Source organism: Rhinolophus hipposideros (genome assembly GCF_964194185.1).
Source record: "Rhinolophus hipposideros genome assembly, chromosome: 8".
Classification (NCBI taxonomy): Eukaryota; Metazoa; Chordata; class Mammalia; order Chiroptera; family Rhinolophidae; genus Rhinolophus; species Rhinolophus hipposideros.
In genome coordinates, this window is record NC_138054.1 from 24,240,775 (window position 1) to 24,264,298 (window position 23,524).

General features: G+C 37.3%; 1 protein-coding gene across 3 annotated transcripts in view; it reads right to left on the reverse strand.

Annotated features, from left to right (window-relative positions):
* Positions 1-23,524, reverse strand: part of DCDC2 (doublecortin domain containing 2) — a 164,313-nt gene that overhangs the window by 111,789 nt on the left and 29,000 nt on the right. For all 3 annotated transcript variants that reach the window (XM_081055436.1, XM_081055438.1, XM_081055437.1), the window contains exons 4-5: positions 1,154-1,230; positions 896-1,027 (exon numbers count right to left, since the gene is read on the reverse strand). In XM_081055436.1, the coding sequence (XP_080911562.1) occupies positions 896-1,027; positions 1,154-1,230 (209 nt within the window). The remainder of the gene's footprint in view (positions 1-895; positions 1,028-1,153; positions 1,231-23,524) is intronic.

The window sequence follows — 23,524 nt, forward strand, 5'->3', positions numbered from 1 at the left end:
TTGAAATACTTTTTACCACATGTAAAGAATTGCTTTCCATTATATTTATATAATTATATAGTAAAAATATATATTTATATATACCTAATCATATTTAAAATTCAAATGGCAGTGAAACTATATATACCAATGTATATGAATATACATACATTAATCTGTATACACATTTAACTGAAAGAAATAATATTCAATCATTTGAGAACTTATCATATGTGCGTGTATATATACATACATATATATATATATATATATATATATATATATATATATATATATATATTATTTGTAACCCTCCCACCTATAAGAAAATAAATAAGACAGCTTCCATCAAGGGATAATTTCATAGGCTTTACAATTTAAAAGCCACGATTTTAATCTTCACTTAAATTTCTGAACTTGACAAAAATGCTTTTGATTTCTCAAATTTAGTCAACCCTACCTAATTATTCTCTCTAGCCTGCCTCTTCTTAAACCCACTAACAGTTCCAGCTGTCTAGGCAAACAGTTTGGACCATCAAAGAATCATAAATGTCTCCTGGACAAAAGCACATTTAATTAAGAGCCAAGAAGCTAGCTCACTCAAAAAAAGGTCATTCTCAACTTAAAGAATGTTGCCCATTTGTTCTAAACCAAAAGAATAAAAAGTTAAAATTTGTTGATGTGCTACTATGTGCCAAAACTGTTTAAAACTCTTTATGCGGATTATCTTTAGTCCTTAAAATAATCCCAGAAGGTAAGTATTATTATGTACCCATTTTATAGATAAAGACACTGAGGCATATAGGGCCTAATTGATCAGCTGAAATTCAAATCTAGGGACCAGTGACTTCAGAGACTCCTGGGAATATCTTTGCAACTCTGAAACCCATCCACTTACAAGATTACTTTGACATACCTGTGGACAGCCCCACTCCTCAGGGTTATTTTTTCTGTGACCATTTGTAGCACATGATCCCACTGATTCAAGGCTTTTCTGGGGATGAGGAGGCGAGCAGCGGGGCTTATGAGGTCTCCATTTGCAATCAAGCTGGACAAAAAGCAAAGCCAGTGAGCCACACGATTTGAAATAGTAATGCTTTTAAAACTGCAAAGCAAACCCCAAACCAAAAGGAAACCACCAGCCAATTTCAACTTGTAAAGGACTCCAACTTACAAGATAGTGCAGGGTTCCTGAAGCGGTTTTCTAAATCGAGCTGATACATTGATCTTGCTGTGAATTACAGGTTTTACCTTTAAAAGCAAAGAAATATAAATCACTGAGCTTACGTTATTTTTTTTTCTATTGAGAAAAAACTACACGTTTCTAGGGAACTGGCTGAGACCTGTTGTGCCTGTGTTAAACTCTTGTTCTTTTCCCTCTTATATAAACACTATGGGCTCACACTCTGTCAGTATTATGTAGCCTTAACAAAATTCTCAAGAAAAATTTCCTTTAAGCCCTGTGATCTGTGCTAACACAGAAATTGTTGGGCTATTATGAGAATTTCAAGGCAACTTTTTAAAATAATGCTTTCAGTAAAATAAAAATAATTCTGTAAAATCTTCAATTCTGAAGTTCCACCTCCAGCCACACATCCTATCTCCTGTCATCTCTCTTCGCCCGCCTTCATTTCACCTACTCCCTCATGTAGGCCCCTACTGGGTGCTTGAACCAATCCTAGTATCTTAAGACTGATTCTGTCACTTTTTCTCAACTTCACTTCTTCCGCCATCCATCAGCCACCCTCCCACCAGCGCCCCCAATTCCCATCTGGGTGGACCTGGTCATCTTTCTCTGTCCTTTGCTTCCAGGGTCCAGGCTCCTGTTAGCAAAAACCACACGGCTCCACAGTACCCTCGCCAGAGCTTTGGCATCGGCCAGACCTCTCCCCTTCTCAAGTCAATAATTTCTTGTATTTCCTACAGTGGATAGTCCAAATACCTACTTCTCATCTCAAACCCTAAAATCCCACTCCAGGGAAACACTCGCTCAGCAGATCCCTTCCCTCCAAACTTCAAGAACTAGAGGCCAACAAGCATGAAGCCTTTCAGCCTCCTTCTCCTCCACAACCCACCTCATCTTCACCACTTTTCACCTTTCCTGTCTGTCTTAGAAGAAGGATCTTTATCCCTTTACAAAGCTAACCCCCATCTGGATGTCGTCCCCTGTGGCCTGTACATGCTCCATTAATTTCTGAGGACCCTCCACCCCACTCTGGTGTCTTCAATTTCTCCTTTGACCCTTTGGCCCTCTCAAGCACTACCCTGGCCCTTTCTCTCCTCCTCATCCTCCATATTCCTCCTTTCTTCTGCCCCACCCTCTCTTCCATCTTCTGCTATCTGATTTCCACCTCTACCACTGAAAGAAAACACCCACCTCTAAAGCATGGCCTACAAGAATCCCTGTGACCAGTCACTGCTTACTCGGTTCCCTTGCCTCCTACCCACTCTCCTTCCATGCAGACCCCTAGTCATGCACCTTAGTCTACCTGACCTACTCCCCTCCACTCCCAAAACGCAGCCTGCCTCTGTCATCTCACCCCTCTGCATACATGCCCTCCCCTTTTCTCCACTTGCTGAAATTCCATTTGCTAGGCCCAGCTCAGTGATCACTAGTCTTCCTCTATTCATCCTTCCTCAGCTTTTCGTCTCAAACTACTACTACTACTATAGCATTGATGACAGCACTTTTGTTTTTAGGGATTTTTTTTTTCCTGATTTGAAAAGAAAACTTATAAGCAAAGGAAACTGATTAATGAAAATAGCTAACATTTATAGCACTGTATTTAATGGAAAGCACTATACTAAGTAATTTACATGCATTATACATCATTTAATCATTAAAGGATGCCCTGAAGAAGGTATTATTACTACAACCCCATTTTACAAATGAAGAAATTAGAGCTTAATTAATTAATTTGCCTAAAATCACACATAATAAGGGGCAGAGTTGTTAGTGAACCCAAATCTATGAACCTCTAACAATCTGTTATGCATTTCACTAGTTATGTTAGAGATTGAATATTAACACTAAATAATTTATGGGCTCTCTCTCCTCTGTCAAATTATGCCATCTTTAAGAGGAACAAAGAGCATGAATTTTTCTGTGACTCTCCACTGACTAAAATAAATCCTTGCAATGCCTGCCATTTGCACAATAAATGTGTGATAAAATTTAATTTAACATATTCTAATTTAAAACACATGGATCAAAAGAACAAAATAGAGAGCCTAGAAATAAACCCACACATGGATGGTCAATTAATTTATGACAAAGAAGCCAAGAATATACAATGGGAAAAAGACAGTCTTTTCAATAAATTGTATTGGGAAAACTGAATAGCCACATGCAAAAGAATGAAACTGGACGACTACCTTACATCATACACAAAAACAACTCAAGATAGATTAAAGACTTGAACATAAGATCCAAAACCATAAAAATCCTAGGAAAAACCATCGGGGGTAAGCTCCTTGACCAGAGATAACAAGTGGTGGCAAGAATGTGGAGAAAAGTGAGCTGTGTGCACTGTTGGTGGGAATGCAAATTAGTTCAGCCACTATGGAAAACAGTAAGGAGAGTCCTCAAAAAATTACAAATAGATCTATCTATGACCCGGCAATCCCACTTCTGGGTATTTATCTAAAGGAAATGAAAACAGGATCTCAAAGAGATATTTGCACTCCCATGTTCATTGGAGCGTTATTCACAATAACCAAGATATAGAAACCACCTAAGTGTCCAGTGAGGAATAAATGGATAAAGAAATGTGGTATGTACATACACACACACGCAGTGGACTATTATTCAGCCATGAGAAAAAAGGAAATCCTGCCATTTGTAACAACATGGATGGACCTTGAGGGTATTATGCTAAGCGAAATAAGCCAGACCAAAAAGAAAAAGAAGAAAAAAAAAAGAAAGAAAGAAAGAAAGAAATACACTGCATGCTATCACTTATATGTAGAATCTTAAAAAAAAAAAAGTCAATCTCATAGACACAGGGAGTAAAAAACTGGTTGCCAGGGGCTGGGGTGGAGAAAATGGGGAAAGGTTGGTAAAGGAGTATAGACATTCAGCTGTAAGATGAATGCTGTCTGAGGATCTGATGTACAACATGGAGGAACAAAAGACACTCTAATTTCAAGCAAAACATTTGTAATTGAATGATAGTTTTACATTTTAAACCCAGAAATTCTTGACCCTAAACTAACATTTACAGTGATACTGACTTTCTTTTAAAATGTTTAACAGATAGTGCATGCAACTAAATAAAATTCAAGTGGTAAAGTGGGGCCTACTGTGAAAAAGAAGTATCCTCCCTCTTCCTGTTCCCCAACCAAAAAGTTGTGACCAGAGTCAGCAATAGTCCTTCAAAGATAGATGATACATACATACGCGTGTTATCTGATGTCCTTCTAATTTGTAAACACAAGTGATAACCGGCTGTATCCCTTCTCCCGTACCTTGCTTTCTCCATTTAACAATTTATCATGGACACTATTCCATATTGGTACTGAAAGTAAGGATTGCTTCATTCTTTATCATAGCTGTGTATATTCCACTCTAAGAACATGCCATAGTTTATTTAACCTGAATGATGGTTTCCAAACTTTGATTATCAGTTTCCAAACTTTTGCTATTGCAAATAATGCCATGATGGGTTTCCTTATAAATACTTATTTGTGTAAATATGGAAGTGTATCTGTAGAATAAATTATTAAAACTGAAAATGTGCTGATATAAAGGATTGCCAACATTTTTTTTGAAAAGATTTTATTGGGGAAGGGGAACAGGACTTTATTGGGGAACAATGTGTACTTCCAGGACTTTTTTTTTTTTCCAAGTGAAGTTCCAAGTTCAATCTTAGTTGTGGAGGGCACAGCTGAGCTCCAGCTCCAGTTGCTATTGCTAGTTGCAGGGGGCGCAGCCCACCATCCCTTGCGGGAGTCAAACCAGCAACCTTGTGGTTGAGAGGACGCGCTCCAACCAACTGAGCCATCCAGGAGGCAGCTCAGCTCGAGGTGCCGGGAGGCAGCTCAGCTCAAGGTGCCGTGTTCAACAGAGCCCACCATCCCTTGAGGGACTCAAGGAATTGAACCAGCAACCTTGTGGCTGAGAGCCCACTGGCCCATGTGGAAATCGAACCAGCAGCCTTCCGAGTTAGGAGCATGGAGCTCTAACCGCCTGAGCCACGGGGCCAGCCCCGCCAACATTTTTTAGTTTAATGAAATTCATGGCAAGCTTACTCCTGATGGACCTCCAGTCCCTTGATTTATTTAGCTTATACTGCAGCACAAGAAAACAGATGGATGTACAAGGAGTGTGGCTTACAATGCAATGCCTTTAAATGACTATGAATCCCTCTCGCCTCAGTCTGCTTACTCATAGGGTTCAGCACGTTTGACTGCAGGTGAGTCTTTACCTGTGTGAGGAACAGGCCTTTCTGATTGGGTGCCTGTGCTAACAGCGGCTTCCTCTTGAAACCCTCCCCACCTTTTCCATAGGACTCCACTGCCTCCCTGACCACTCAACTTAAAGCTGCTGCCACATCCCCAGTTCTCTGCCACCCTGCCCTGCCTTATGATTTTTCCATAACATTTAACTATCATCTGACATATTGTATATATTATTAATTTGATTTTTATTTTCTTGTCCCTAGTGTTACTTTTTAGTTACTCTCAATATTAACTAGTAATGTACTGAGCACATACGTCATACTCAGTTGTTATTTTTTCAACTGTTTTGCCTACCAACCTTGACTGGTTAATACCTTGCAGGACTGTTGAAGTAAAAATAACGATGAGTAAGCTATACAAACAAATAACTTTAACACTCTTTTTCAGTTGGTCAAAATATGCTACTTTTCTTGAGAGAATACACATTTATAATATACAAAAATTCATAATTACACGATTTTAAAAAGGAATAATTTTATTCTGCGTCTATAAATCAAACCACCTATCTTGAACAGTTGTTTTCCTCATTCAGCATAACAAAAATATTTCCCAAATGTTCATGATTAACTAATTAAGATTAGTCTTAAATATACATTTGGAACTTTTGGGGAAAAAATATCATTTTCCCTTTAAAACGCAGTTTTCTATTTAGCATTTCAAATAACTTAAGTCACAAAAAATATTTAAGTGAAATCAACTGCTTATAAGAGGAGTTTTTCCCAAGTCCTTATCAGGGATGAAGTATCGGTCACTTGGTGTTAATCTGGAGACATTATGGCTTTAGATAATGAGAAATATAATAATAAACTAAAATATGTTTCTTACATTTGCAAATTTCCTAAGTAGCTATGCACTTTCCCTTGCCATTTAAAAATAAATTGTATTTGAAATATGAGAATAATGCTAAGTGTCAACACACCTAGGTAGGGGATAGAGACAGAGAACTGGACTATGAAGAACTCCCACTCAGACCCCTGTGCACCAGAAATGGCTCTCGGTGAGCAGGCAGACCAGCGTTAGTTGAGTAATCTGTGGCAACTATGGATCCAAATCAAGTGAAAATAAATCAATGCAAAACTAAAGCTTTGGACCCAGCAGAGCTAATATATTCCTGTTTGGCTTTGTCACTTGGTGAAGGAATCAGGACGAAGCAAAAGCAGGACATGCTTACAACTGACACGTGCCTTGATTCTCTGTACTGGGCCAACACTGTCTTAGAAATCCCCGTTTATGTGGATATTCAGAGGTAGGTCAACCCAGTGAATCAGAGAGAGGAGTCTTTTCATTCTCTGAGTAGAAATGGATGGATGGGTGGATGGATGGATGGATGGATGGATGGATGGATGGATGGATGGATGGACGGATGGGCGGATGGACGGACGCATGGACTAAATATATAGTTAACATTTTTCTTGGAAATATTTCCAAAATCAAAGGTTGCAAAAGTGACTTAATCATGCTCCCTCTGCTAGAAAGGGGTAAGACAGCATGCTAGTGCTGGTCTTCGGTAACAAATCACATACACTTTCAAATATATTACTGTCTCTGTCTCTGGTATCTTATTTAGACTGTGTTTATATCATGAATTACGTCACAAAATTAAACATAAATAAAAATAAATGAAAACAATGCTTCATGTGAACCTGATTAATCTAAGTATGTAATTTAACTCAAGTTCACAAATTCCACAGGACACATAGTAAGACAATATCACAGCAGCTGGGTCAAACTGAACTTAAAACCTGTGATTCAAAAATATGAATCTATTTGTTATAAAAAAATAAACCCAATGAAACTAAAATTGTTGCTTTGAAAATATATATTTGGAAAAATAAGATTAAGGTCTATGGTCTGAGTAACTGACTAAAAGTCTGAAATTCTAAATTCCAGGACTAAGTGCCAATTCAATGCCTTATTTTCTTGATTTGTAAAAATAGGGATAATCCTGCTAAACTAGCCCAAAGGGATGTTCCATGTACTAATTAATGAAGTGAAAATACCACCCCCTGGGGGCTGTTAGGCTGCATGAGTTGGAGAATCCACCTGCCTCAAATCTCTGCACTCACTGCCTCTTGAAATTCCAGGCCAAGGAAACCAAACTCAATCTACTGACAGCATCTAAAGAAATGATGCTGCTAAACATTTGCCTTCTCAAAGTCTAATGACCACTGACCTCTTATAAAAACTCATTACACAACTTAAATATTCAATTTTAAATCACACATTAAAATCTTTAAAAAAATGTATCAGATTTTTGTGACTGTCTGTAAGATAGACTTAATCATTAAGGGGGAAAAATGTACCAAAGTTATTTATTTGTAAAATATATAAGCCAACTTGCACAGAGAGGCTTCAATTCTACCTTTCTTGTTGCATGGATTTCAGAAGAAGTGAATTCTCAAAATGGTAATCTTTGAGGAAACTGAAAAGACAGCAACACAGCATCAAAAAGGACAACAAAGTATTCTACAAGCTATTCAATCAATTTTCATCACTTTTTAATACATGAGAAGGGATAAAAATTTTCAAAAATACCAGAGTAGAAAATAACTTACCCTGGAGTCAACACAACAGATGTATCCAAACTATAGGTTATTCTGAAGAGCTTTTAAAAATAATCACCATTTTTTCCCCAATAATTCTATTTTTTAAGTGGGAGAAAGATCAGCTAAGATGCCTGAAGCATGGAAATGGTACAATCCAGCAGGCTGCGCATGTCCTGTGTTGATAGTATGTATGTATCATCACTAACAATTAGAAAGTGCCTTTATCAGAGAACATTTCATGCTATGAATAACCTGTTTCCCCGAAAATAAGACCTACCTAGCTGGTCCATCAGCTCTAATGCGCCTTTTGGAGCAAAAATTAATATAAGACCCGGTCTTATTTTACTATAACGTAAGACCAGGTATATAATATTATAATATAATTAATATAATATAATATAATATAATATAATATAATATAATACTGGGTCTTATATTAATTTTTGCTCCAAAAGCCACATTAGAGCTGATTATCCAGCGAGGTCTTATTTTGGGGGAAACAGGGTATCTCCTAACCTTCATGGAATGCAATCATTTATCATGGAGATACTCCAGATATATGGACTGAAAGAGAAATTTGAAAAGGAAAGGCTATGTAACAAGAGGTGAGGACAATGGCCAAACTTTGCAAAAGAACAGTTGACTCATCCTCTCCTTGGATTCCTACTGACGGTGTAACATCAAATGTTAATTTGCCAGTACCCTAATCTGCAGATTAAGAGATCTTCTGAGACACGAAAATTGCATAGTATCACCATCATCTGCTACTTTTTCATACGTAAGGAAATAAGTGCTCATAATTGGTACAAAATTTGGTAAACAAAGTGCATCTGCTGTGTTTGTGTCATTAAGATTTTGTTTCCATCACTGACTATATCGGTGTTTTGTTTTGTTTTCCATTTTCAAGCAAACTAAGAGATAGTCCCATTTCTAGGAGGCAGAAGGTTGTAGGAGACTACTGTTCCAATTATGACAACAAAAACTGAGAGATAACATAAAAATCATAATTTGTAAAAATGCATCGAATATCTTAGGATTCAAAGAAGTCTAAATGAACTAAATGAGCCCTTTTCTAAGTGAGAAAAAAACCTACAGCTGCTTTCCCATTGAAAGGCACAGCAGGCAGAGAAACAAACCTTGTATAGATGACCAGCCACGGTGTGGGCTGGAATGACAGAGAAGACACAAGAGCTAGTCTACATTGCCCACCAATTCTTCCCTGTGGGATCTTCTTTACATGCACAGAAGTGTAACTGAGATAAGTTAAAGACATGTATTATAAGCTCTAGAGGACTAAATAAAAAAAATCACAAAGCAGCACAGCTAAAAAGCCAATAGGGAGATAAAATGGAAAAACTTTAAAAACATTTTATGAATCTAAAGAAGGTGGGGGAAGTTATAAAAAAAAAAAACAGTCGGGGATGCAGAGTACAACATAGAGAATATAGTCAATAATATTGTAATAACAATATATGGTGCCAGGGTCACCTTATATAGACTTATCAAGGTCATCACTTCTTAAGTTATATAATTGTTGAATCACTATGTTCTATGCCAGAAAGTAATATAATATTGTATGTCAACTGTAATTGAAAAATAAAATAAAAAAACATTTAAAAATAGTTTCTCTCCCCTTGGCTACTACCTTTCAAATAACTGTTATTTGATTATATCAGCATAATTTATGAAACCCCAATGGAATGAAAATTGAAATCCTTTAACACCCCAAAACTTCTAGAAATTCTAGAAAGGCATGGTGGCAAAATCAGCCCAGCCACTGATATATTTTAGATAGAATATTTTCATCAGCATTGATATATAATAATAAACTTTCCAACCACTCCAACTTCAGTGAGAACCTAGTTATAGAAGACATCTCTAATTATAATGAACAAGCTGTTTGGAACACTCCCAGAAGGGTCCAATTAGTTTCCCTGAGCTGATGAAACTACTCATCTGTACTTGGGTCCTCTACCCGTTTCCATGTTGTTGTACCCAGTCCAGGGGCTGATTCCCTGAGGAAGGGTTAGGATTCATCTGCCAGGTGTGGATTATCATCTCTTATTCAGAGGGCTATTTTTCTGCCAATAATGGATACCTTGGGATCAATTTGCAGATTTGTCTTTTGAACTATTCTCTAAGTGAATGCCTTCCTTGACTGAAGCAGGAAAATAACTCAACACAAATTTTGAATGTAGGTTCATCAATTGTAACAAATATACCACTTTAGTGGGGGGCGATGATAATGGGGAGGGGAACTGTGTATGTAGAGGGTTTATGGGAAATCTCTACCTGCCTCTCAATTTTGCTGTGAACCTAAAACTACTCTAAAAAATAATGTCTACTCAGAAAAAGCAGAGAACCCTATGATTTCACTGATATGTGGTATATAAACCAAAAAGAACAAGACAAACAAATGAGAAACAAAAACTCATAGACACAGACAATAATTTAGTGGTTACCAGAGGGTAAGGGGGTGGGGGGTGGGTGATGAGGGTAAAGGGGATCAAATATATGGTGATGGAAGGAGAACTGACTCTGGGTGGTGAACACACAATGGGATTTATAGACGATGTAATACAGAATTGTACACCTGAAATCTATGTAAATTTACTAACAATTGTCACCCCAATAAATTTAATTAAAAATAATAATAATAATAATAATGTCTACTAAAAAAATAAGTGATCCAAAAGATAAGATACCAGTCATAAGTAATACCTTCCTTGGAAAACTCTTAACTGCAAGCATATGTTTAAATAAAGTGTCCACAGTGCTAATCTTCTCGTCTTAAAACAAAATGCCCATCAATTTTCATCAATTGTGAACCATCAAATTAATTTCCCAGCATATCACTTATTTTTAAACTATTGGCACTCTGGTTTAATTTTCTCTTTATTGCACTTTGTGGGCTATCTTTTTAAAAAATCAGATAATCCTAAGCATTCTGAATATGTAACATTAAACCTCACATTAATTAACTTTATTCTAAAATAATTATTTGCAATGGCCACTTCATCTTATAGGAAAACTGAACAGGACGTGAATCGTTTTTAAGGCATTCATAAGTAAGTCTACATGGGTTTCCCTAATGTTATGCGCTAAAGAGGATAATATAACCCCCATCAAGTTAAAAAATAACCAATTAACCCAAGAGAACTCTTAGGAGAAATTATGGGAAATACCAATAACCAAGCATTGAAAAAACTGTTTTTTCATTATCCCTTATCTTTTTGTATTCCTTCTTAACTCACTATACCATGCTTACTTTTCCCCATTGTCATTTTTGTTTGCTTTCCCAAACAGGATTTTGGTTACCAAGCCAATCTAGGCAGTGGAATGTAAAATTTCCACTAAAAATGCAGGGCAGCTGAGTGTGTACATAACAATGCAACATGAAAGTTAGCAATGTTGAGTATGCAGGGGCAGTCCATGTGGGCGGAATGCAGCTTCCACCTGCATTTAAGTAAGTCATTTAGTCCCCAGGACTCCCACTGAAGAATGTGCCAACTGTACATGATCTATACTCAGTATTTCATAAATACTAAGAACACTAGGAACCCGCCATCAGATAGCAAAGGAAGTGCCGCTGACATTTTTAGCAACTATTAGTTTTTCACACACATTGCAAGGCTCTGTGCCCTATACTAAGGACTCTGTACTAAAGAGGGAAGATGGGGGCCTCCACTCTCACTGAGCTGACCTGTGGGATGGAATGTTGGAGTGAGAGGCAATAAAGGAGTAAAGGAATGAATAACTAGCACAGCATTATTCAGGAGCACTGGACTGGGAGTCAGCTCCAAGCCCTAGAAGCTCAGCGCCTCACTGAGTTACCTAAGACAAGTCTCTTCACCAACCTGTGTACACTTGTCTAATCAGCTGTAGCATGAGGGGACTACATTTTGATTATTTCTAGATTCCCTTCAAGTTTTTCTATGCTCCAAAAATAGTGTTCTTAAAATGCAACTTATCTTGAAAAAATAAAAAAATGAAAGTTTTTAAAATCAAACTATGAAAAATACGACCCTACTAACCCTGTGTCAAAGAATTGCTAAAGCAATCGGGATTTGAGAACTTCATGATTTGCAACAAAACATCATTATGTACACCAAATGGGATCTAAGTACCCGCTCATAACTGTTAGAAAAACATATAAAATTGTCTAGGTTAACCATATTTTTAACAAAGTCATCTCTAAACTTCAGTTCCAACTGCTGAGTACATACCACATCTGCAACCATATACTGCCCAAGGAACTAGGATAGCAATTAAATTTGAGTTAACAAGTGTCAATGTTTCAAGAAAGTCCTGAAGGCCACACAGATTCCCTAACATGGCTGCAATGCTTTGCACTGTTCACGGGTAGACCGATGACACTACTGACTCACATCGTTCTAAATGGTTCCGTTTTCATATATCACAACCTTAACCAAAACTATTTGAGTGCTAGTGCTATATGCTTGAGACCTTTCAAAATAAATATATTTTTCTTGGGCTAGGACTACAACCTAAATTTTAAAATTTAGAGGCATGTTTACCTCTCAAATTAATCCAGCCCCAAAAGTTCATGTCCTCTTTTCCCATTTTTGTAATAATAACTATATTTCTCTCATAGAAATACAGTGAAATATATACTTTGATTTCCAGAAATACACTTTAAGGTCAGGGTTTCAGGATATAAAGTAATACATATATCTACCTATGTTGTTTTGTTTCGTTTTTTCAAATACCCAGCCCCATAATTTGTCCCAGATAATGCATGTTTCTGTAGCTCCTTAGTAAAGCACTTTTGAATGAAGGAACCTCCCAGGAATCAAGTCACCCACACCAACTACCAGCCATCACTGCAGTAGTTGGGGACACATGAAGGAAAAAGAAAGTCATCCAGCGGTGGCACTCTTCTTCCAAAGAGGCACGTCCAAAGAGACATCCCACATTCTGAAATCTGAAGCTATCTGCAGTAAAGTTATGTGAACATCTCACCATTTATTCACTGTCATTCAATGACATCTATCAGGCGTCACCGTTATCTACTATGTGCCAGGCACTGGGGTAAGTGTTGCGTATTCATTGATAAATAAGACAAGACCCCTGCCTTCATGAAGCCCACAGACGAGTAGAGGGGATCAGTAACAAATAAAAAAAGAAGAAATCAAACAAAAGTATACGTAATCACAAATTATAAAAAGTGCTCTGAAGAAAATGACAGTCATAACATATGACGTATGTGCAAAACCTATGAAGAAAGAAAGAGCTGAGCGTGCTTAGAAATGAAAAGGATGCTGGAGCAACTGGAATGTAGTGGGTAAGAGGAGAAAAGGACACACTGGAAGGCACAATGCAGGGCCTCTTAAGCCAAGGGAAGAAGGTTGGATTTTAGCCTAAGTGCAATTAGACACCAGGGCAGATTTTTACAAAGATCATTCTGGCCGCTACATGGAGAACAGATTGGAAAAAGCAAGACTGGAGGCAAGAAGATCAAAAAGGAGACTCTTTGAGTAACACAAGTGAGAGATGGTGGTGGCTTTTCCTAGGGAACAACGAGGAAAAGAACAAAGGAGTTATATCTGAAACAAACATTAGAAGGAAAAATGAGAACTTGCTGGAAGAGCTTGAGCAATTGGGTGCACAGTGGTTGCTACTTATGAGACAGAAGAAAAATGTGCACTGGATGTAGACTCAAGAGTCTAGTTTTGGACATTACATCTGAGATGCTTACGAGACCTACAAATAGAGGTGTCATCCATGTAGGCAGCCTGAAGCTCAGGAGAGAAGTCAGGGCTGGAGATACAAATTTTGAGGGTAATCAGCAGATAGATGGTATATAAAGCCATGAGACTGAATGAACTCACCATGAAAGGAAGTCAACAGCAAAGAAAGGGGTTCAGGATGAAGCCTTGGAATTGGAGAAAAGGAACAGGAGAAAAATTTCCAAAGGAGATGGAAGAAAAGTAGACAGAGAAATAAGAGGTAAATCCAAATAGTGCAATGTTCCAGAAACTGAGAGAGAAGGACCAGCTGCTAGGAGACAGATAAGATGGAGACAGGAAAATGCCCATTGACGAGGTCAACACAGCCACGCCTGGAAAGCTGGACAAGAGTATTATGAGAGGAATGCGGAAGACAGGACCCTGCTGAAGTGAGTTGAGGACCTGAAATGGAGATAAAGAAGTGGAGAAGACTCTTTCTGCTTAGCATTATTAATCTCTGTAGGAAACACAGAATCAGTTTAGGACAAGCTGCTTACCATATATATACATATGCTAAAGCCAGGACACATAGGAGGTATTTAGGAGAGAGAGAAAGAGGATTTTCAGCCTCCGTTGAAGTAGAGAAGCAGCTAAACTCAAGAAGCTAAGCAAGGGCTGAACTTAGAGGTTTTACAATTACCTGTGTCACATGCATGGGGTCATAAATGAGGAGGATGTGGGACCAATCAGGAGAGGACACAACATGGGTCTTTGCTGACCAGGAGAGCAGGTTGGCTGGGCAGAGAAGGAAGGATGACCCCAAGGAAAGCAAAGCACCACAGCTGCACCAGCACATAGGCTGGAAATCTAACAGGTACCCTGGAAAGTTCATTACTTGATTTTCAACAAACAAATAAGAGAAACACAGGCCAAAATACTGCCAAAAGTCAGAATGCTCTAAGAAAATCTAAGTTCTATATTCTTGAGAATAATCAAAAACCATTCTTCCAATACTAGAAAATGTGGGGCAAAATTATATTACTGATAACATTTTAAATTAACATAATAGTTTTTCAAAACTCTATGGAATTATATACCCAGAGGCATAAAAGGTGCTATGTATGTCCTTTGGCATTGAACTTGTCACTGATTTATCCTGATAAAATAATTCAGAATTAGAGAAAAGTAATACCTAAAGATATTGACTAGAATATTACAGAGCAAAAACAATGGAAATTATCTAAGTATAATTACCTAAATATACATGTATATCTGCACATATCTATATACACATAAATTTGACTAAATAGAAATAAAAATTTCTTTTTCCATGGCAAAGAACATCATATATATATACACATAGACAGACAGACAGACATATATATATGGAGAAAAACTAGAAAAGAATTTACAAAAATGAAATCCCATTCTTTGAATGATGGACTGAGGAACAATGTAGCTTTCACTCTAAAAATGTTTTACTTATTCAAACTACTAATTAATTTTTAAACTAAAATTTTAAAAATTAATTTTAGCAGGCAGGATGATACTTGTGCATGAATAGACAAACAGACCAGTGGAACAGATTAGAAAGCCAGAAACAGACCAAAGTAAGTACACTGGTAATTTAGTATATGATAAATTTGGCATCTCAACTCACTGGGGCAAAGATGGATTTTTAATAAATGATGCTGAGACTGGGTAGCCTAGGTTATCTTTGAGAAAAAGATAAAATTAGATCTATATCTCACACCATAGACAGGAGTAAATTCCAAATGAAATAGTGATATAAAAGTGAAAAATAAAACCATACAAGTACCAAAAGAAAACATGGGTGAATTCCTCTTTAATCTTGGTGTAGAAAAAGGCTTCTAATTATGACTCCAATAAAGACATAAATTTGACCACATAAAAATAAAGAACATCATTTTCCATGACCAAAAAACACCGTAAACAAAGTCAAAACAATAAACTTGGAGAAAACATTTGCAACATATACCACAAAGAACTAATGTCTTTAATACTATATAAAGAACTTTTCAAAATTGAGTGACAACGGACCAAATACCTGAAGAAAAGATGGAGAAAAGACATAAACAGGGAATTCACTAAAAAAAAGAAAAATGTAAAACTGACACTTGAACATATGAAAATGTTCAAACTTATAATCAGAGAAATGCAAATTAAAACAATACCAAGATCCCATTTATCACCTAAAAGATCATTAAAAATTACATTTTGTTTCCAAAGCTGTGGAGACAGGTACATTAACAATGGGAATGCAAACGGATACAAGGCTTCCAGAGTACAATTTGGCAATGTCTAACAAAACTACATGTTCCTTTATCATTTGCCCCAGCAATTCCACTTCTAAGAATCTACTCTGAATATACACCTCCAACAATACAAAATTACTTATGTAAAAGGTTACTCATTGCAGTATTATCTGTAATTGAAAAATATTAGAAATAACATAATTGCCCACACATAGGAGAATGATTCAGAAAAGTGTGGTACAGCCATATAATGAAGGTCTCTGAAGTTGCAATAACGAATGAGAAAGATCTTTACATATCAATATGGAGAGATTTCCAGAACATATAGTTAAGTGAAAGATAACAAAGTGACAAAGACTATCCTGTGGACCTTCATGTAGGAAAGAAAGGAATAAAAAATATACGTGTGAGTGTGTGTATCTACTCACCGGTGGAAAACAACAGGATAAGCACAGGAAGGATAAATCAGAACTAAGAAGAACAGTTTCTTCTGAGGAATAAACAGGAACCAGTTGTAAAGAAACGTAGGACTAGGAACTAAAAGGTAGGGATGGAGGGAGAGAAGGACACTTCTCTCAGTATACCTTTCTGTACAGCTAGTGACTTTTAGGACCATGGCAAATAATTAAGATCAACTATGATGTGGGGGGAGGACCCAAAATAGAACATAAACAGTAACAAATAAACCTAACAACCACACTGAAAGGGATGAGGAAGGAAACTCCTAACCTAAGTAACTGAGGGAAATAGTATTCTTACTGTATGCTGGAAAGATAAAGACAAAAAGAACTACACAAATGGTTATGTTACTTAATTAAACGTTTCTCATAGGAGTATGGGTTAGCAATTCTAAAACTATTTTGTGCGTACACTAAAATTGAACAAATACATACATATATTGTGGATAATGACAGTGGGGCTTCCCACTGTTAGAAAAAGTTACAAATAAGGAATGGGGAAGCCTAGAATGAACCCTGTGGTGCTAGTGTGGAATTGGAGGTATCAGCATGAACTCATTTTTTAAATATATATTTGCATATATACACAGATGGATGCAGAAATAAACATAGATATGTATTTGCATATATGCATATATTTTCTAGCTCTGTCTACTAAGAGGGCCTAAAAGCAATGACTTTTCAATAGCAAGGAGCCTAATGCTCAAATGTTAGTTTCTAAATACCATTCTCCAATAAAAGGAGGTAGGGTTCTTTGGAGAAACAATGCATACTAGAGCTGCAGAAGGAAAAACAGAAAATGAGCCTGGAACATCTTGTGGTGCGAGAAAGTAATGAAGTGCTCAAACAATGGCAGGGCCCTGTCAAAAGGACACAAAGACCATCTTGAAAGAGTTCCCAGTGGCCAAAACAGGGATAATTTAAGTAATAAAATCAACAATGATGGTACTGGATTTTTAACCCAGAGAACAAAATAAATATCCATGAGTTCCAACTAATAAATGTAGAAGGAACAAGGGAAACAGAAAAATCATTATTAGACAAACACCACAGTAGTAATATTTACAGGTAAGAACCATCTATTGACGATAAAATTTGTGGGTGAAACCCTGGATGATGAGAAACAGTGTATTTGCGTGGTCTCAAATTATCTCCCCACAAGATACTATTTATAAAGAAAAAAACAGTAACTGTGCAATGAAGAAACTGCAATGAAATCCAACTTAACCAAGTGGTAAAAGCATCACCCATACTCATAAGAAGACAAATTATCATCATGTACTCAAAGGACAAATAAAGAGGATTAATTCTCCCTGATGAAAAGAAGAGATTTCCCCTTCCCTTTTCTCAGAGCATTTACTTTAGAAAACTTGCAATTGTAAGTACTTTCTCCTCTCTTTGAAATGAATATAAAATCTTTTTGAAGATTAGATATCCTATTGTCACCTTTATGACCCAGAACCTAGGATGTAAATGTCAAGGGAGATAGCTTCCCTACCTATTTCCCAGTTTCTGTGGAAGGACAGGAGCCTAACTTTGGTGGGCACCTTGCTCCAGGTTTCAAAACTACTTCCTGTCATAAAGCTATGAGTAGTTTATCTTCTGCATAAAGCTGATTGGCTAACACAGATGGTCAGTCCAAGTACCAGGTGAATGTAGATCGACCTATGACAAATGATGCTGTTAAGTCCTCTACTCGAGGACTGGTTATTGTTTATCTTGAAAACACGCATGTAGTGGGTTGCATTGCGTCTGCTGGGCTACATAAAAGAGTAAGATTTGTCTGTCTTTGCAATTTCTTAGTGGATTGCCTAAGATGAGCATCATATTCTGGTTTAATGCTTATTCAATAATAAAAGTGCTTTCTTTCTCTACTTACCTTTGTGGAGAGGATTTCTGGATTGAGAGATTTTATGTTTAATTATAGTATTTCCCCACAGTCCCCTCTGATATGATGTACTGAGCAGGGCACAACATCATTTCCTGATATTCTTGCCAAAAAATAAACAACTTCAACCCCATCACAAGAAAACATCAGGCAACCCCATATGAAGGACATTCTACAAAGTAACTGACTTCCGAAGTTCTCAAGGTCATAACAAACTGGGGAACAGTAACAGTAAATAAAAACTAAGGTGTGAGAAAAAACTAAATGCAGTGTGAGATCCTGGATTGGATCCTAGATCAGAAAAAAGACACTAGTGGGGAAACTGGCAAAATTTGTTCTGCAAATTAGATGATTGTATCAATTTTAATTTCTTGCTTTCAATAATTATACTGTGATTACATAGGATGCTAACAGACGAATCTGAGTGAAAAAGGTATATACGGAATTCTCTGTATAATTTGGCAAATTTTGTCTAAAATTATTTCAAAATAAAAAGTTAAACAAATGTAAATGTTTAATACCCCTTAAGATCCTATATATGAGAGGCTGTCCATACCTGTCTTCACCTCCCTCACCCTGTTTTCTCCCCATAATCTGCCACAACCAACTCTGCACTTAAAATGTAATTTAAAAAATATCTCCTGAGACAGCCAACTATAGTTTTCATTTGTAACTAGAATAAATTTTAAAACTTCTGTTGTGTAATTACATTTGGTTTGGGGTTAGTTTCAAAGAAACTTGACCCTGTATTGGTTTGTGAAGCTAAGAGACAAGTTGAAAAGAAAGACCAAAAAAAAAAGTCAAGCTAAATTTGACTCTAAACTATTTCTTGCAAGACTAAGACAGAGAGAAGAAAGCAGTTATCTCCTAAAGATCAGTCATGGGTTTTTGTCACTAATATGCAGAAGGAAAGGAGGGGGGGTCTTTTCTCACATACCAAGCTTACTAGCTCAGAACAATAAGAAACAATGGTTTGTTGTCAACCAGTGAACCCTAGCTTAATTGGGAAAATATTTGCATTCCCTTAGGGTAGAACTAGGTCAAAAGAACCTCACCTCCACATCAAAATTGCACCATCCAGGAGGTCAAAGCACATGATGTAGATAAAGCAGAATGTTCAAGGTTCAGTGAAGTTTTTTCCTTAATTAAAAGCATAAGAAAACCTCTGAAAGTAATAGTCCAAGACTATCAATGTCACAGTGACCCTCCTTATGTGATTGGCCCAATGTGACTTGTCATCAGCCCACCCCCAATGGAATACATTCATTTGAGAATAGAAAACGAAGGAGAGTGGAACTCAAAGGAAAATGCATGAAGAAATAAAATCGGTATATTTGGCCTAAGACCTGCAAAAAAGCGAGTTTATGATACTTTGTCTCACTTGTAAATAATTGTTAGCAAAAACATCAAAGTCTGTTTCCTGTTTTTGTCCCATCTTTTTCATGTTTCGTTTCCTTCTCTGTCTGGATTGCTCCAGTGAGTGTAGTTCATTACAGAGCCTTGGCACTTTAGTATCTGAAATATTTCGACTAAATCAAAGACAACACAAGAGAGAGAAAAAATGGTCTCACATCAGATACAATTAAATAAGGCCACATTCATTTTACTCCCAATCAGCCTGTCGCAGATAAAGCCCTGGAATCAGGAGGTCCCTGAAGTGAAACTCGCCTCTTGGAATAATTCAAAACCAGAATCTTCAGAGCTGCCCGCCCGGTCCAAACTGAAGCACTCTCCCTATGAATGAGGGAGCAAGACATCCACTTTCTCACATGCTGCCCCTTTTCTTCTCAGATTTTCAGGCCACCATTTTTAATTACTGCATTACAGTAAATAATAAATCACAAACTCCTGGTGGTAGGAAAAGCAGCATGGAAGGGAGGTTATGAGCCCCATGGAGAAACTCTGAAAGTCCTGAAGCCTCAATCAACTCTCCACCTTGGAAGGATAACTTGGCTCCCACCTACAATGACAGTGGGGGTTCTGCCCTCTACTCTGAGAGACTAGATGTCCCTCATATCCTGAAGACATCTCCAGGGAGTCCTGGTGTCCTTATCCCTATAAGATTGTTGCACAAAGAATTAATCAAAATTTCAGTTGCATTAGCACCATGCTCTAGTCCAGAAGTTTTCAGCAAATGTGTTCCACAAAATTTTGTATAATTTCAAGGTATATTAGCAGGTGGAGTGGACTTTTATTATTTTTAAAAATAAATTACTAGAGAAAATCTAGAACATTTTTCTTATTCCAGCTCTCCTATGTCATTTCACTCACATCTCAGCCTAAAGCAAGGTTTATTCCTTAGCATGATAGCAAGGACCATTTACAAAAAAACAAGTACATACCTATAAGCGTGAGATGAATTTTTTATTTTATCACGTCTCTGATTTTTAATAAAATGAAAAAGACTGAAAAGTGTTTTTCAGTCTCACAACCTCCCTATACTTACTACCATAATATTTACTTGCCATTTTTTCAGGCTTCCCTTCCCCACTCCCATGTTGAATCCCAAACTACAAACTAGTATAATTTTTCATTATTACCATTATATGTGGGAATGCAGAACTTAAATTGTTGATCAAGTTTCACACATACGTCCAAAAAGAAAGAAAGGGAGGGAGAGGAGGGGAGGGGAAAGGAAAGGGACACGGAGGGAGAGAGAGGAAGGATGGATGGAAGGAAGGAAGGAAGGAAGGAAGGAAGGAAGGAAGGAAGGAAGGAAGGAAGGAAGGAAGAAGGGAGGGAGGGAGGGAAAGAGGGAGGGAAGGAAGAAAGGATGGATGGAAAGAAGGAAGGAAGGAAGGAAGGAAGGAAGGAAGGAAGGAAGGAAGGAAGGAAGGAAGGAAGGAAGGAAGGAAGGAAGGAAAGAAAGAAATGAGGGAGGGAGGGAATTTCTACTCTAATCTACTTGAAGTAATTGAAGAAGCATTCTGTTTTTCCCCGAAAATAAGACCGGGTCTTATATTTATTTTACAGTTAGGTCTTATTTTCGGGGAAACACAGTATGTACCTATGCATAATTTGCAATTTTGTTAGCAAGCACACCTACATAAAATGTCCAAGTTTCCCTGTTGATAAAGAGAACCGATATGGGTAATCAAAGTGCTGGCTAATCCAAAAGTCATTTAGAATTAAAATTCATTAAATTGGCCCTTTTCATTTTGCCAATTTATTTACTATCTCCCTTTTAGATTCAAGCCAATGTTAAATTAAGTCACTTTTAAAGCATGTCAACCAACAAAAGGACATCCTCTCTTACTCCCAGTAAAAAAAAAAAAAAAAAATCCAAATTTTAAAGTTTATTATAAATGAGCCTTAAAATTGAAAATCACACAGATTATTAAGAGCTGGCTCACATATATATATATATATATATTAGCTATAAAGAACAGATACAGAAAAGAAGCCAAAGTTTACCTAACAGAAGAACAAAAACCCACCATCATTCATATCAATAAAAACCAAGAAAGAAAAAAAAAAAAAACACAAGAATGTATGAAGAACTTTCACTTACATCCTCTTTTCACCCATACCATACTATGTTCTGGTTACAGTATTTGTTGATGGCTGATCAGATAGATGTCCCAGGAAGACAGTTTGCTCAGTAAGCCCAGCGACTGTGCTTTATCACATCCTCATGCTCCAGTGCAGCCCATGTCAGGCGCCTGCCACACTGCAGGCAGCCACAGCAAGCATCTATGGAGTCCTGCATACGGCGGTGAACAAGTCAGTCAGGGCTCCTGGACTAGCAGAGCTTACAATTACCTGGACAGTACAGGTTGGATGAGTTCAGTTGAACTGAAATACAGGGAAACCTAGGTTAGGACAGGTATTGTCATAACCAATTCACAGTGGAGGAAACTGAGTCCATAAAGCAACATAGCCCAGGATTTTTGACTATAAATCCTGAGCTCTTTCTACTTTACACAAGCATTTTGTCATACATAATTTCTATCGACATTTTCTTTGTTCATCTACTTACTTGAAACTAATCTCTTCTAATATCTTTAGGGTCTTTAGCAATTGGCAGCATACGATATGTCATATGTAATTAGTTTTCACTGAGGTAATCCACTTTTTTCAACCTAATAACACTAGTATAAACTTATAATGAAGATACAAGATGTAACTAGTGAACAAAATGAATATTCTTTAAATAATTTTTAAAGCCCAGCTAATATGCTAATTTATCTTTCTCCTTGCATTTATTATTTTCTGCTCAACATATATTTAGCTTGATTTACACTTTAATGCCCAACATTTGTTAATCCCCAACGGATGGCTAAAATGGCTAGCACAAGGAAATGAGATCTAGATTAATGTTCTTCCATTTCCAAGGAAGAAAATATACACTATTTTCTGAGTGAAGTACACATTCCTTGACAATGAACGAGAAGAATTTGTTTGTCAAAGATGTCTAACAAATGTCATTTGTTCAAGAACCAAAGCGGAATACTTTCTCTAAGAGCATACATCTCCTCCTGATATACAGAAATTTGACAAGCTTTCCTGCGCAGGTCACAGAGTAATTCTAAACCCCTAGCCATTGGCATGGAGTCGCTAACAACTGAGGATTTTAAAGTGTGTACATTTACCTTTACGGGTTATTAGATCTCCAGATAACAACAAACAGTTTAAATTTCTGCAAAGTACGCTACAAGGGTACAGTGAACAACTGGCTGGGCTTTGGACATCTGACTATGCAATGTCTATGGATTCAACCAATTGGGGCCACGACTTGTATATGAATGTCTCTGGGCAGAGGGGAAATAGTTGAGAATCAACTGTTTTGGGGACTTGTAAAAGCCAAAGTGCATTTCCGTCAAGTTTGCAGCCCACAGCCCATCATATCCCAGAAGTCTGTTGCCCAAATTAGTCGCCAACACAGCTAGGAAATGGGATGCTGCTATCCTTGCCCATGACCTTTTCTCCTCAACCTCCGCAAGTCTACTGAACTACTGATTTTCCGAGACCCATCTGCACTTTGAGGGCCTTTCTCTGATCCCCTTGCCACGTACTATTAAATGCATCTCCCTCGGTACACTGGCCTCAAACACTGTGCTGCATGTTCATGTTGTCCGAGTGTTATTTGTGTGCACACTTATCATTCTGGCTAAACAACAAGCTAATCCCTGGAACGTAGGAGCCACGTGTTTCTCATTTTTCATCCCAGCCATCCAGTGCAGCATCTGACACATGGCAGACATTCACTTAGTATTTCTTGACAACT